This window comes from Hypomesus nipponensis, chromosome 11 (genome assembly GCF_054491055.1).
Source record: "Hypomesus nipponensis isolate SF chromosome 11, ASM5449105v1, whole genome shotgun sequence".
NCBI classification, from domain to species: Eukaryota; Metazoa; Chordata; class Actinopteri; order Osmeriformes; family Osmeridae; genus Hypomesus; species Hypomesus nipponensis.
Window position 1 is genome coordinate 11,561,494 of NC_140371.1, and position 15,919 is coordinate 11,577,412.

The 15,919-nt window shown below is 46.9% G+C and overlaps 1 protein-coding gene across 5 annotated transcripts in view; it reads left to right on the forward strand.

Moving 5' to 3' along the window:
* Positions 1-15,919, forward strand: part of kcnq5a (potassium voltage-gated channel, KQT-like subfamily, member 5a) — a 57,517-nt gene that overhangs the window by 33,475 nt on the left and 8,123 nt on the right. For 3 of the 5 annotated variants that reach the window (XM_084709253.1, XM_084709250.1, XM_084709251.1), the window contains exons 2-11: positions 3,361-3,451; positions 4,292-4,418; positions 5,266-5,441; positions 5,530-5,655; positions 6,503-6,613; positions 6,855-6,950; positions 8,618-8,712; positions 9,875-9,901; positions 12,775-13,007; positions 13,770-13,875. In XM_084709253.1, coding sequence (XP_084565379.1) covers positions 3,361-3,451; positions 4,292-4,418; positions 5,266-5,441; positions 5,530-5,655; positions 6,503-6,613; positions 6,855-6,950; positions 8,618-8,712; positions 9,875-9,901; positions 12,775-13,007; positions 13,770-13,875 — 1,188 coding nt within the window. Of the gene's footprint in view, positions 1-3,360; positions 3,452-4,291; positions 4,419-5,265; positions 5,442-5,529; positions 5,656-6,502; positions 6,614-6,854; positions 6,951-8,617; positions 8,713-9,874; positions 9,902-11,608; positions 11,663-12,774; positions 13,008-13,769; positions 13,876-15,919 lie in introns of all 5 variants that reach the window. The other 2 variants (XM_084709252.1, XM_084709249.1) reach the window with 1 other exon arrangement.

The following is a 15,919-nucleotide window of genomic DNA, read 5'->3' on the forward strand; positions in this document are numbered from 1 at the left end:
GTACTACTTTCTATTACAGTCTATTAGTCTATTAAACACTGGGGCTTTCTATAGTCTTTTCTTTTCTCCATTTCCACACACTCGCACATACACACACGCGTCACACGCACACACGCATGCCTTAAGAGGATGTGCCACTTCTGTGACTCATCCTCGTGGAAATTGGCCGCTGTGTCGTACGCCAAATACTCCTCACTGTACATTCTGTCTTGTTTAATGTTCAGTTTGACCTCTAAGATGACAACGGGGGAGGGCGTCACTGCGTGAGCACACAGCGTTTGGCGTAGTAGCCTTGACCCCCACTCAGCCCCCCCCCCCCCCCCCCGACTGTTTGGTGAAGTAGTTGCTTAGAAATAAAACCTGGTGTTTTATCGCCCCCATCAGCGAGGAAGATACTTCACTACACTCTGTAAATACGGGGATTAGCTAATAGACTCTTGGCATGGACGCTGGCTGTCTGTGTCTCTCGCTCTCCTCCTCCACCATCTCTCTCTTCTTTCTTCTTTGCTCTTTGTTGCACCTCCGGGCTCTATCTATCATTTCTCCTACTGCTCTCGCGCTTCTCTGTCTCTTCTCTCTCTCTCTCTCTCTCTCTCTCTCTGTCTCGCTGACTGTCTCTCTCTCTCGGTCTCTCTCATTCTCTTTCTTATTCTTCTCGCTCAATTCAATTTCAGTTCAATTTAGTGGACTGAGAGCTGAGAAACAATTTACTTGTTTGACACTTGCAAGAACATACAACACATACAGTACAATAACAAATCATGAAACCTTTATTAAACCTTTATATACCTACTAGATATATGTTATTGTGTGAGCTTGTGTCTGTTGGAGTGGGTGCCTGTCTGTGTGCGTACATCTCCTCAGAGCTGCTCCATGTTGTGTTTGTATTAACATTTGAGTATGAACAGAAAAGATTAGCTGGTATCTGTGGGAGCTACCTTGGGCTTAGGTAAGGTAAGGCTGCTGTACGTGGAGCCTGGACTTTTATGTATATACACTTCATTATTCTCTCTCTCTCTCTCTCTCTCTCTCTCTCTCTCTCTCTCTCTCTCTCTCTCTCTCTCTCTCTCTCTCTCTCTCTCTCTCTCTCTTTCTCTCTCTCTCTCGCTCTCCCATCTCAGTCTGATTGAAGGGGAATGCATGGCTGGCACAGAAAGAAAGAAGGAAATAGATAATGATACCAGGCAGCATGGTGTGGAAAACACTGACCTCTCACGTAGCAGATCCGTCACACACACACACACACACTGACTTGCACAGACGCGCGCAAACGTAGTCACACACACAAATCTTCTGCTACTTGGATGAGTCTGCTGTTGGGAAATTTACAGCCCAGATGAAACAGGATGGTAAAATGTTTTTGTGTGTGTGTGTGTGCTTTCGTCAATCTGTGTGTGGTTAAGTCACAAAGCATATGGACCAAAAGAGATACCATAAAGGGTTGCAGGGCTATCAACACATATAGTATAGCACCCATCACACACACACACACACATTCACACACACACTTTGTTAATTGGATCCCTGTAGCCCATGGTTCCAACAGCATTGTTGGAATTGTGATAGCTAGAGGAATCACACACACACACATATACAGCCCAGGTGCATACAGTCATACTCCCTCAAACAAATAAACACACACACAGACACACACACGCTGTTCCATTCCATTAACTGAGTCTATGGTTAGAGGGACTTTGTGGCTGTATATGGTTTTGTCTGTGCTCTTCAGTGCATACATCATGAAGAGAGGAAGACAGCTGGCCCTCTCTCACTCAATGTCTCTCTCTCTTTCCTCCTCTCTCTTTCTCTCTTTCTCTCTCTCTCTCTTTCTCTCTCTTTCTCTCTCTTTCTCTCTCTTTCTCTCTCTCTCTCTAATATACTTCTCTCTAGTTCATTTAAAAAGTGGGCTCTCTTTCAAACATCCAGCCCAAGGTCACTATTTGTGACGTAATCATCGGCATTGCGAGCCACTTGTTATCGTTGCAAATGGACTGGAGATTGGGTCACATCACAAGCTTGAGACTGACCAAACCACTCAGTATTCATGCATTCCTTCATCCCTCAATCCATCCATCCATCACTCAATCCATCCCTCCATCACTCCATCCCTCCAGGACTGACTTGTCATTGTGGTCTTCATGTATTGACTTGAGAGGTGTATCTTGTATCAGTGTTTAACCAGGCTGTCCTTCATCTGTCACCTGGCCTCCACTAAAGGGATCTGTGTGTGTGTAGCCGGGGAACTACACCTATCAGAATCGTCCAAGGAAAGAAACGGAGGAGGGTGTCAGGGGCATTCAGAGATATATAGACCTGGCCCTCTGTCAGACTGTTCTTGAGTGAGTGTGGGCCTGTCCCCAAAATGGATTCCCAAGGCTCTATAAATACCAAACGGACTCTGAAGGAAATAATGCTCTGACAACCATACACACACACCCCACACCCACACATCCACCCATCAATGCTCACACACACATCAGCACTAACACGCCACTAAACCTGCACACTACCACCTATCCACATACACACACATCCACTTGCATCCACACGCACGCACACAAACCCTGATGTTTGACCTCAGTTCGGTAGGAACTTCTGCCGTGCCAGCGGCGGTCAGGCAGAGGCGCGGCAGCAGCTGAGTGTAAATCTGTGGTCTTCGCTCCGCCCATCTGTCCGTCCGTCCATCCGTCTGACAGTAAATGCCTATTAGTGTCTGCTGTAGTATCAAACCCAGATGGTGGCGGGCCGGTAGGCCCTCAGCACCCCGTAACTCACCCCCCCCCCCTCCTTCCAGCCCTCTTAGGTAGGGGCCGGGGCCAGGAGCTGGGGCCTCCAGACAGAGGGCCTCTTAGGTAGGGGCCGGGGGCCAGGAGCTGGGGCTTCACTCACCTTCATATTTCACCATAATCCGATGGAAAATAGATGATGTTATGAATCACCGGCTCTGGGAGGAGGGGAGGAAAGGACCTGGTTAGGCGCCAGGAGCGGGGGAGGGGGGTGGGACGGTGTAGGGATTTGAGGCCAGCTCTCTCTATATATATTTCTCTCTCTCTCCCCCTCTCTCTCTCTCTCTCTCTCTCTCCCTCTCTTTCTTTCTCCATTGTCCATCTCTTCTCACTTGCCTTTCTCCTCTCCCTCCTATCTTGCCCAAATTCATTTGAATCTTCTTCTTTTCCATCCCCCTTTTTTCCGTCTGTTTCCATGAGCCGTGCGATGACCCGCCGACACGCACACCCCTCATTGAAGGAGGCACGTGTGTGTGTGTGTGCGTGCTTATGTGTGTGTGTGCGTTACAATAGGTTAACCCTGAGTGGCGTGATATGTGAATGGGTTGTGATGGGTGTTTCTCCCACGCAGGTTCATCCTGGTGTTTGGCTGCTTGGTGCTGTCAGTGCTGTCCACCATCCCAGACCAGGCTGAGTTGTCCTCCCACTGTCTGCTCATCCTGGTAAGGACCCCTCCATCCCCATGGGTTGGCCTCGCACATGCCTGCTCCGTTTGTTTCCGTTTGTGCCCATGACAGAAGGGACTAGGATTGTGCGTGAGAATGCAGTGTGCTTGTCTGTCTTTGTGTGTGTGTGTGTGTGTGTGTGTGTGTGAATGTTAATGTGTGTTCTGCTCTGCATAATTGATGAATTACAGACTAGTTATTGCCTTAACAAGGTTTTGTACCAAGTTTGGGTGAGCAAACAGATGTGTGTGTGTGTGTGTGTATGTCGATTTATTTGTGTCAAAGCGGTGTGTGTGTGTGTTTGTGACAGACATGCTCTGCCCAGATGCATACTAATCCCTTTAATTGCTCCCTTGTTATTTGTCAGCAGCTATGGAGAATGAAAACTCAGCAGTACAGTCTCCATTTTCGTTTTTTACAACAGTTACTGCCAACAGAAATGATTACTCATAACCATTCAATAGTGCAAAGGGGGTATTTCTGTGATTGATATTTCTGTCAAAATGCAGTGAATGTGTAAATGAATCCACAATTTCATATTAAAGGTTTTCTCTGAATTACCAAGTTGTGTATAACAGCGACACAAATACCTTCTTGATTATTGCTGATGGTTCTTGAGTGGTCGGTCGAGGTTAAGTGTGTATCGACAGCTTGTTCAGGCGGCTTTTGACTGTGTCTTTCTTCTTGACGATAGCCTTGACACCCTTTCATGTGGAATCCTAGGATTCTTCTGTGGCTTGACACAGAAGTTTAACTCAGACTTCCATGAGTGAACTGTGTGTACACGCATGTGTGTGTGTGTGTGTGAAATCCTGCCTGTGTTTGTGTTTGTTGTAGGAGTTTGTGATGATCGTGGTGTTTGGGCTGGAGTACATCATCAGGATCTGGAGTGCTGGCTGTTGCTGTCGATACAGAGGCTGGCAGGGACGCCTCCGCTTTGCCAGGAAACCCTTCTGTGTCATCGGTAAGTGTGTGTGGGTGTTTGTGTGTCAGGGGCATCAGGAACTGTGTGTGTGTGTGTCAGGCAGCTGCCTTTCAAACCACAGAGGCCATGAAGTGGCCATCAATACGTTTCTTAAAGAAAGAAACCCCTCAGCTTCCAGTAAGAGAGATCGCTGTCTGTTTCTTTTCTCAATAAAGACAGACAAAATCAACACGAGTGGAAATATGAGAGAGAAGTATGTGTTTGCTGAAAGAGATCAGGGTGAATTTGGATGGAAGCACAATATTATCCCTGTCTCGCAGCCCTGCTGGTGTTTAATGTGAGGCTGGGACCCCCTGCTGAGGTTCTCCAGAGGAAGAGGCTTCTGGGAGAACGGCGCTCTCGCTGTGTTTCATCTCCCATCTCCCACCTCTGTCTGTCTGTCTGTCTGTCTGTCTGTCTGTCTGTCTGTCTGTCTGTCTCTGTCTATGTCTCTCTCTCTCTCTCTCTCTGTCTATGTGTGTCTCTCTCTCTGTCTATGTGTCTCTCTCTCTCTCTCTCTCTCTCTGTCTGTCTCTGTCTGTCTCTGTCTCTCTCTCTCTCTCTCTCTCTCTCTCTCTCTCTCTCTCTCTCTCTGTCTCTGTCTCTGTCTGTCTGTCTCTGTCTCTCTCTGTCTCTCTGTCTCGGTCCAAGACGCAGTGTAAAGTCTTAGATCTCAACCCTGACCCAGCCATCAATGGGGCAGTGCACCCAAATCCCATTCAAAGTAATGCTCTTCCCAAATTGTCTCATGCATTGTCAATGCCAAACACTACTTGGTGTGTGAGAAAAAGCGATCTTTCCCATTTTCTTATAATTTATAACTTACTTTTTCCCTTGTTCTACCCAGATATTATTGTACTCATCGCTTCCGTTGCCGTGGTATCAGCCGGTAGCCAGGGTAACATCTTCGCCACCTCAGCACTGCGTAGCCTTCGTTTCCTGCAGATCCTGCGCATGGTGCGCATGGACAGGAGAGGAGGCACCTGGAAGCTGCTGGGATCTGTAGTTTATGCACACAGCAAGGTAAGACGTGTCGGCGTTTGACGGAAAGATTGACAGGCCTTTCCTGTCCTGCTGCCTTATAAGGTGCGTGTTTGTGTGTCTCCTGTAGGAGCTGGTGACGGCCTGGTACATAGGGTTCCTGGTGCTCATCTTCTCCTCATTCTTGGTCTACCTCGTGGAGAAGGAGTTCAACAAAGAGTTTGCCACTTATGCAGATGCCCTTTGGTGGGGCACAGTAAGTAGACACACACACACACACACACTCATTCAGTAGCAGAGACACACAGGCTCATTTATATGTTGTGGATTGCCGCCCACAACACGACCCACGGGGAGAAAAAAACGTGAGGAGTCGTTTTGTAAACCTTGAGGATGAACCCTCCCCCCTAGTTTATAACTCTTAAAATGACATTAACGGTGTCCTAACGAGACCTTAACGACACAGTGACATGACAGAGCTGTGAGGTGACGCTTGGCTGGGCCATCAAATATCCCCCCTGAACATGGTGACCACTGCTTACCTGACCCAATACACACCCTAGACCTCAAATCAGACATAGCAGGGCGCAGAAGACTGACCAAATCGATGGATGTAATTTCCCATGGCTGTCAGGCGAGACCAGGCTATTAGACGTGCGACTGGAGACAGGGAAGGAGAGAGGAAAGGGGGTCACGGGACAAAACACGACACCGCAGACACACATCACGGAGCACTGCCAATATAAGGGTCCCTCACACACACTGTCCCACACACACTGTCCCACACACACTGTCCCACGCGCGCTGTCTCTCCGTGGCCTCAAACACACGTGGGGTCTCTCAGGGTCACGGACTCACCGTCTCACGTTATCCCCCCCACACACACACACACACTCACACGTGTGACACGCCCATGTGTTTCCTCCCTCCCTCCCTCCCTCCTCCTCCTCCTCCTCCGTCACCTCTTGTCGGATCTCCCACTAGCGGACCGACGTTTGTTCAGCCGTCCGGCGCTTGTTTAGTACAGCTGCTACCGCAGGTCCTTCAAGCCGCTGTGATCTTTATATGACCTTTCACCTCCTGTATGTGACCTGTGACACCAGATCACCTTGACGACCATTGGCTATGGGGATAAGACCCCTCAGACGTGGACGGGTCGCCTGCTGTCGGCTGGCTTCGCTCTGCTGGGGATCTCCTTCTTTGCCCTGCCTGCTGTGAGTCACACACACACACACACACACACACAAATGCTCACAGTTATGCACTTGCACACATGCACACTCACACATGCACACTCACAGATGCACACACAGTCAGCAGTGCACCCTGATTGTGTGCACTGCTGACAGACACACACATCGACACTCCCAGACAGACACACACATACACACCCACAGATATACGCACACACTCCCAGATGCACACACAGTCAGTAGTTGTGTGTTGTGTCTGCAGGGCATACTGGGCTCTGGGTTTGCTCTCAAGGTGCAGGAGCAACACCGACAGAAACACTTTGAGAAGAGAAGAAACCCAGCTGCCAGTCTCATCCAGGTAAATGTGCTCACTCACTCACACTCACTCACACACTCACTCACACACACACACACACACACACACATACACACACACATACACACATATTCAAGCACACAGATACAAGATACACATGCATAGGCACAGGTATATACACAGTCACACACGCATACTGGTGTACACAGATACACACACACACACACACAAGCACACACCCACAAACACTCATGCAAATAAACACTCAAGTACAAGCCCCATCACACACTTATTCGCTATCTCGCACAGATCCGAACACACACCGATTAACAGATTTCTTTCCCTATCAGGAAGGCTACCCGGTTGCATCAACTTTGCCACTTCTCCTTCTGCTACTTTGTGTTCATGTCGTGTGTGCGTATGTGTGAGGGTGAGTGTGTGTGCGAATGTGTCTGTGTACAGCATGTATGTAAGCGTATGCTTTAGTATGTGTGTACAAATGTGTGTTTTTCTTTTTGTGTGTGAGTGATGCCTAAATGTGCCTGAGCCTCTCTGTCCCATCCCTGGTCCAAAGGAAACACAAAGCACTGATATTTACGAGCTGTTTCCATGCAAGGTATTCTCACTGTGGATTTAGGGCTGCACCATAGCTCAACCAAATGGACAGGATCAGGAATATTACTTTCGAATGAAATCTCTACAAACACAACGCATATGTGCATGTCTGTGTGCGTTCATTTAGTGTTGACATAATAGGTTTTTCTTGAGAGATAGTCACTTAGAAGTGGGGAAAAAAGATATATGGCACACTTTAGTCTATGCTTTTAAACTTTTTTTTTCATTTATTGTGCATAACAAGTAGTGGATTTGGGGCAAAATGTGTCCACTTCATGGGTTGCAGGTTGTTATACAAACGAAATGCTCTGCCAGTCCACGTATACTTCCTATTAAGAACTTAATTTTGCTACTAGATACGGTATGGTCATTGATGCATGTTAGGCAGAAAATGGTGGTCTTGAATGTCCTATACTAATCATTTTTTTCTTAATAAATTTTTTTTCTTTGCAGATGAGCCAAGTATGGACCCAACAATCACCTATGTGAATTGTTTGAGGGATTGTGCACGCATGTGTGACTGAGAGTGACTATGCACATAAACCCTTCCACTTCCTCACCATGTATGTGCCATCGCTGTTGTGTACGTGTGTGATTGTACGTGTTTGTGTACATGTGTGTGTGTGTATATATGTGTGTGTGTGTGCGCGTCTATCTCTGCCCTCCCACCCCAGGCAGCTTGGCGTCTCTACACCACCGATTGTGGCCGTCCCTACCTCAGTGCCACCTGGCGCCACTACCAAAGCGCCCTGTCCCCCCTCAGGCATGTATCCTTTACCCCTTCCCTTCCCTGCCAACGCCAGACCCCCCCCCACCCCACCCTCCCCCCTCCAGACCTCGCCCCCACGACGCCTCGAAACATCAACAACGACCGGTTATACTAATCACCGTTTTCTTTCTTTTCTTTTGTTGTCTTTCTGTTCTATTTCTCACCCCATCCTCCTTTTCTTCTCTCTCCCAATCCACCCCTCCCTCCCTTGCCTTGTTTTCTGTTTTGGTTTGGTTTGGGTTTCTCCTTCTTGGTTCCTCTCGCCACTTCTCTTTCCATCTTGTTCCTCTGTACTTTTTGTTCCTTTTGTCGACTCTGCACGTAGTGTGTCTGGCGTAGTTATGCTGCTGATGAGAACTCGGTTTCCATAGCTACCTGGAAGCCTCATTTGAAGGCGTTGCATACCTGCAGTCCTGCAAAGTAGGTAACAAACTACAGTCATGGCCGCTGCTCTGCCCTGCTGTTCGCCTGTCTTCCTCATTCGTGCGCCTGTAGCTGATGCCTAGTTTTTCCATTTCTTCTTCTGTGCTATATTAGTGGATGGTACATCTGCAGTATTTATGTATTTTCAGTTGAGTCATACTTTTGTTGTGAGTTTGGGAATTGTGGGGCTTTTTGCGTCAACATATACTGTGTATATATATATGGAAAAGCTCACTGTCATTATATAGTCTAATATTTCCAGGCTTGTGCAGACAATGAGGTAGGGCTTCAGGGATTTTAGATTCTGGGAAACAGTGTTGTTTGTAAATATAACACTGTGAGATGAATGTAGAGACGGTTGAAATTATTGTTAAAACAAGTGTTTACATTTTTCTTGTTTTATTGGGAAGCCTCACCAAAACTCTCCTCTCTCCACGTCTCGTCTTGAACTTATCTATTTATTTCAGAACATCCAAAAAGACTGCACATGTTTGTTTTTTCAAATACCACATAAATGCCAATAACATTAATAGGATAGCTATTGCTTCAGGCTCAATAAATTGCTGCCTCGGTCCGCACTGCAGTCTGACATAAACCGAAGGTCAGGGCATTCATGGGTTCTAAGATAAGTCTTTATTTTACAGTACATGTAATGAATGTTCTAGAAAGTCTTGGCTGAAGACTACAGTTGAGTCCAATTTGGGTACTTACAGTCAGGAAACATGAGCCCGGAAATGTTAGGTGTATCCACTGCTTTAACATTCTCACACACACACACACACACACACACGCACTCGCTCAGAAGCACAAGCACACACATAAACACCTTTACTATACAACAATAAAGCAAGCACAGGAAACACCAGCTTCTCAGCTTGTCTCTATGCCCCCTCATCTCTCTCCTACAAACTGTCGCTTTTCCTCTCGCAGCATGAATGGCCTCCGCTTGCATGCCTACGAGCTGAAACCAGCCCTAACATTCTTACAACCAGCTCACCGTTTGTCTCGCAGATTGCTTTGACCGTAGTGGTTCGCTTGTTGTTGTTTTGCCTGACGGTGTGTTTTGTACTGCGTCATCTCTGAAACACGCAACGGGTCTGTTAACAGGTATACTGACCTCTCTGCCTTTGTCTTCCTCTCTTCGTTCACTAACATGAAGGAAAGAACAGGGGGAGACGACGAGCAGGTTTGTACACTAGCTCTCTCCACTCACAAACACTCGCTGAGAAAAGTGAACACCGATCAGTCAGTCATAACCGATGAGATGTGGAAGGATTTGTAGTCCTGTGGGATCATTTGAGGCTGTGCTCATACTCGCAGAGGACACAAGCTTAAGTTACTAGAGCTCGCGTTTGAGAGACTGGAAACAATGCTAAACCGTAATGAGGATTTGATCCATTTTGATCTTTTACCTGTTCACTGCAGTTAAGTGCATATCATAAATACTATGAGACCTTTTCGGAAACCTCTATGTTCTTTATTGTGCCCCCACCTTTCCCCTTTCTCCCTCTTACTCTCTCTCTCCTTTCTCTCTTTCGCTCTGTCTCTCTCTCTCTCTCTCTCTCTCTCTCTCTCTCTCTCTCTCTCTCTCTCTCTCCCCCTCTTTCTTTGGCTCTGTGCCCCTCTCTAGTATATCTTGATGCTTTCCAAGCAAACAGGAGCTTGGATCATTTGTTTCTGTGTGTGTGTGTCTGTGAGTGTGGGTGCGTGTGTGTGTGCGTGCGCGCACTGCTCGGACAGGAGCCTGTACCATGTCTGCACCATGACGTGCTTTTTCCATTGGGACGGTATTTATATAACTCATCAAACACCCGTCTGGGTCAGCAGACAGAGATGGAGGGAGAGAGGGAGAGGAGGAAAAAGAGAAGGAGGGCTAAAGTGAGAGACAAATAGATTTGTGACTTTAATTATGGTTTAGGTTATTGTTGATACAGTAGGTCTGCAGTGCTTCAACATCTGGGTTCTTCTTGCTGTGCCAGGGCAGACTTTTGGAGTTGAAGATGTAGAGAAGACACACACAGACATACGCATGTACACACACACACACACACACACACACACACACACACACACACACTGGCAAACCCACTTTCAAAGACACTCACAAAACACACTGGTTAACGCATACTGTCAAAGGCTTTCATACTCACAAGAGCACACACACGAGACACAAAACGGCTATAATTAACTCTTCGAAGTCATGGTGTTTCATATGCCTTAATGAGCCTCATATAAACCTCTGTTGTGGCAAACCCAATTAGCTGAGTGAATGAAATCCTAATTATATCCAGCCTTTACATGTGCTCAAGTTTATTCCACCAATTAAAGGAGTAATTGAAGTGTCCTTCATCCCATGTCGCATTAACAAGCTTCAGTATTGCAAGTGTAAAATACAACACAGTGGAAGCTCAAGTTTGTGAAAACTCTAAAACCTACAGGGTTCTGGACACACCTGTTTTATGAAGGGTCGTTTGTGAGCGTTTGTGAAGATGTTTTGGAGGGAACTGCTGGCCACAAAGCAATTATGAGCCGTAATCATAGATCTTAGAAGTAATTTTTTTCCTCTCCCTCCTCAATATGACATTTTTATACTGATTGGTGAGACTATTGTACACCATGTGTGTGTGTGTGCTTGCATGCTTGCGTATGAAACTACAATGTCATTACTCTGATTATAACTATGTATTTACATAGTCGTAAGCTTGTGGTCAAGCCCTGCTAAACGTTTAAAATTTGCGCCTTAAGTGTGGAGGAGACCCATAGAGAACATATGACGTGCTTATCTTGCTTTAGCTCTGACAAGACAGCCTTCTCTCTCGCTGCCTTAGCTCATTCCTTACCCCATTAACCCCTTCCTCCTCTGTCTGTCTCCCTCCATCCTTCGCTCGAGTAGGGGTCATAGAAAAAGGGGGTTCTTCAGAAGGTATAACGCACGGAAATATAGGAGGTACCACCCCACACCCTCCACCCCAGCATCCTCTCTGCCTCAGTCACATGATCTGTGCGAATGCCCCTGACTAGCTGCCCAGTGCATGGAAAGGATGAGAGAAGCCCCGCCTCCCTCTGATCACCCCCCCCCCCCCACCCAAAAGCAATGTGCATCCTTACTCTCCACATATGGTCGGGTTGCTGTAATCTGCTTGTTGAATGTGGCCTGCCTTGACTTTTAGACCAACCCCCCCTCTACACTCCCCCCCCAACCAGTCCTCAATTTAGCCACTTTTCTTGGCATTCTACAGTTATGCCATGTATCTTTGGGATGTTCACATTCAATACCTTGAAATATGTGTGCTGGTACCTGCTAATCTCCTTCGGTACACTGTTACATTGTTGTTGCTTGCCTGAACTAACCCTAACCCCTGCATGACCCCGTGCTGCCTCAAACGACCCTTGGCCTTCTTACTTACCTTTCATTCTCTAATCACTGCTATAAAAACCATGAGAATTGCCCATAAGCTGACTTGCGTGCGCTCCAAGAGAACACGGTGTCCTTACAGAACTCTCCCGCTCAGTCTCTCAGATGATTGGCCCAATGACTCCCCATTCCTCTTGCCTGCCGTGCTCTTTTTCAAACGCCACCGACGATCCGTCCGCTGGCTTGCATGCTTGTCTTGTTGCCATGGCAGCAGAGGTCTTTAGGATGTGTCAGAGGTACAGGCCCTCTGGACCGCTGCCCCCCTCCCTGACCCCTGCCCCCCCCCAGGTCTCATTTAAGTATGGGACTTACGAGCTACAGAAAGCAGACTCATGTTTAGTTTGTTCATCCAGCTCGTGAGAATAATGTCTTCCCCCTGTTAACACTTCACTATGAGCTAGACGGTCCATTGGTCAGGTTAAATGCACATTTAAATGTTTCTACTAGTTAGCATTAGAGAGCGAAGGGTCACACACAGTTGTTGTTTTCTAGTGTTCTGTCCTATCGCTATGGTAGAGGTCTAATGAATGGGAGAAAGCATGTGTTTTGGAGATGTGCTACCCCAGTGACTGTGCTCTGCATCTTTCCTCTGTTGTTCAGCGGGAGAACGCATACTGACCATCTCTCCTTCTCTCCCTCTCCAGTCAGAAATTGAGTTTCAAGGAGCGCGTGCGAATGGCCAGCCCCCGTGGTCAGAGCATGAAGAGTCGGCAGACGTCGGTCAACGAGCGCCGCTGTTCCCCGGGTAACGAGGTGCCCGGGGCAGAGACGACCAGCAGCCCCACCAAGGTGCAAAAGAGCTGGAGCTTCAACGACCGCACCCGCTTCCGGCCCTCTCTGAGGCTCAAGAGCCAGTCCCGCACGGCTACACCTGACGGTGAGTGTGTGTGTGTGAGTGAGTGTGTGTGTGTGTGTGTGAGTGTGCGTGTGTGTAAGTGTGAGAGTGTGAGTGAGAGTGATCTCAATTAAGCAAGTGAGCGTGTGAGCATGCAAGTGTGCAAGCATTCATGATGGGTTTAAATTATTTTTGTTGACATTAGAGACCTGTGTTCCTAAGCACTATTATAGTTATCACTATTGGGGTTGACTGTGTGCTGTATGAGCTCACAAAGTTGGATTGAATCATTTAGATAGGATTGGTCCAATATGGATGTATGTTCTGTATAGAACTTTACTGGTGCAGAGAACTGTTCATATTCCCAGGCTCTCTGGCCACTGTATCTCCTTTGTGTCTACGCACTTCATCTCACCTGTCCTATTGACAGTAAATCAAAGAATTTTGATTTTGAACATTGCCTTTTCGGCTGGATTTTTCTCTCGCTTTCTCTTTTCTCCTCCTTCTCTCTCTATCTCTCCCTCTCTATATGTATCTCTCTCTCATCTCTCTCTGTTGCTCTCTCTGTTTCTCTGCTGAGTGAGCACAGTAATTCTCAATCCTTTTCTTCGAAATCTATTGACCCAACCATAAAACCTGTCTTGATAAAACCATGAAAATCTTAAGGCAGGTAGATCCATAAAGAATTTATGTTTCCAATAGTATGAGTATAAAAGTTAAAACGTTCTCATAGATAGGCAGTGATTTAGCACTGGATTGCAGCACTTTTTGCCCTTTCCTACACACCTACTTACTGCCCTACAGTGGACACGCCGGGGAGCGAGGATGGCTTCGACGAGAGGGGCTGTCACTGTGATGTGACTGTGGAGGACCTGTCGGCGCCGCTGAAGGCGGTCATCAGAGCTGTCAGGTCGGTCAGCTGATCAATGTCGTCCATCACATGTTCTATTGACGGTCGTTGAACATGTGGTCTAGATAGAACATGTAGTTGCCTGTTTCAGACATCACACATCCTATGGGACTTCACATAAACCGTTTGTAGGATTCTTTGGACGTCATACCACAGTGTGACAGAGTCTGGAGTCTTGGCACTTTATCTGTAGGATCCTGCTGCAAAATAAATATGACTACATGAATAGTGTAAAGCCGCCATATGGCATCAAATGACATGGTAAATAAAATAGAAGCCTTTCTTTGTCAATATGCAGATAAATAATCATTCCGGTGTGAAAAAAAAAAAAAAAAGTTTCTTGTCACTAATACGCAGCTCAAATGCAAAAGAGTCAAAACTCTTTTGGAGACAATGTCTCCAAAAACAGACATTGTTAGTTTGGAGACAATGTCTCCAAACGCTTCGCACATGACACTCACACCAGAGCAGCTGCATCTTCTCATTTTAACGTATACCGCACAAGGAATTCAAATGATGTTTGTTGACATGTCATATCAATCTCAAATCAAATAAACCAGGTACAGTCAACATTTGAGCAAGGATGGCCTGGCAAGACAGTGCAGGGTCTGTTATTCTTTCCCCCAAAATTAATCGAGCCCTTAACTCATTTGAATAACCAATCTGTGCCAGATTGAAAAGTAGTCTTTCTCAGTAGCAGGTATCTACCCATTTGCGAGTCTCCAGCCCAGTGCTGTAAGGGCTGTGTGACTGGGTACTCTCTTCCCCCAGCGCAGAGGGTGATAGATTGTTCCGGGGGGTTCACTGGCGTTCGGGAGTCCAGCTGGCACCTGCTTCCTGGGTCTAAGTGTTTACTCACTTGGCCTCTATTACTTCTCCTCTGCTTCTTCTCTATTGGTCTCACTTCATTCCTACGTCTCCATCGCTCACTCCCTCCTCTGTCTATTCACATCGAACTTTCTCACAATATCCTCTGACCCGCTTTGATTCGTCTGAATGGCTTTCATTCATCGGATTCCTTGATTGGCTCTCTTTCTCACGGTATCCATCTCTCGCCCTTTTCGGTCGCTTTTCGACTCCTCTTACTCCTCGTTCTATTCATCCCTCCTGTCTCCTCCACGTCGACCATCCTCTCCTCATTTCCATCCCTTTACCTTTTTCAAATCTCTCCATCTCTCTCACCCCTGTTCCTATCTCTTCCTCGTCCTACATGCTTTCTCTCAGACCTCATGTGAGTCCTGCTGGGATTGTTTACCCTAACCTGACCTCCCCTACCTTTCCCATCCTGAGGCTGTTGCTCCAGTGGACCCCCTCTCTCGCCACCCCGCTTGCCCCCTCAGCAGGCCTCCTCCCTTGGTAGTGGGAGCAGAGACATGCCCCTGGCTTTCCCAGGGTGTCGGGTTGACACGCTCTCAATCAGAGCTGTTATTACAGAGGCTCATCTGTCACCAGGGCTTATACCTAGACAGTGAGTAAAACGAGCAACTGGCACAGCCATTAGGGGCCATGTTGGATCCAACTGTAGAGATCCATTTACCTGGATCAATATTATCCTCCTCAGCAGTAGTTCCTCTTATGAAAAATGTAAGGTAAAGACCAAAACACTGAGAACATTTTTGAATGATGTTGCAGCAGTAGTTATGCAGCTATTGTTTTGTATAAGGTTAATTTGAAAGAATATCTGTGTTTTCCCCTTCAACAATACTGTCAATTTACTGCCCAACCAGCAAATCAAATCAAATAAATGTTTCTTTGCATAGCCCTTTTACAAGCAATGTCACCAAGGGTTTCACAGATGCCCATAGAACTGCACTTGTAATCAACCTAAACCCCTTTAGAAAGATCAGGACAAACATCCAGGAAAGATTTATTTTATAAATCTTGGAAGGAGTAATTCTGTGAGGGATCCCCCCCTCCAGAGATGGGATGTGATAGGCTGAATACAAGCATGCAGTAAGAATAAAGAAAAAAGTACACAAGCTATAGAGCTGGGAAGCACAGGATCCTTAGGAGGGCATTACAAACCAATGTCCTCATTGCTGTC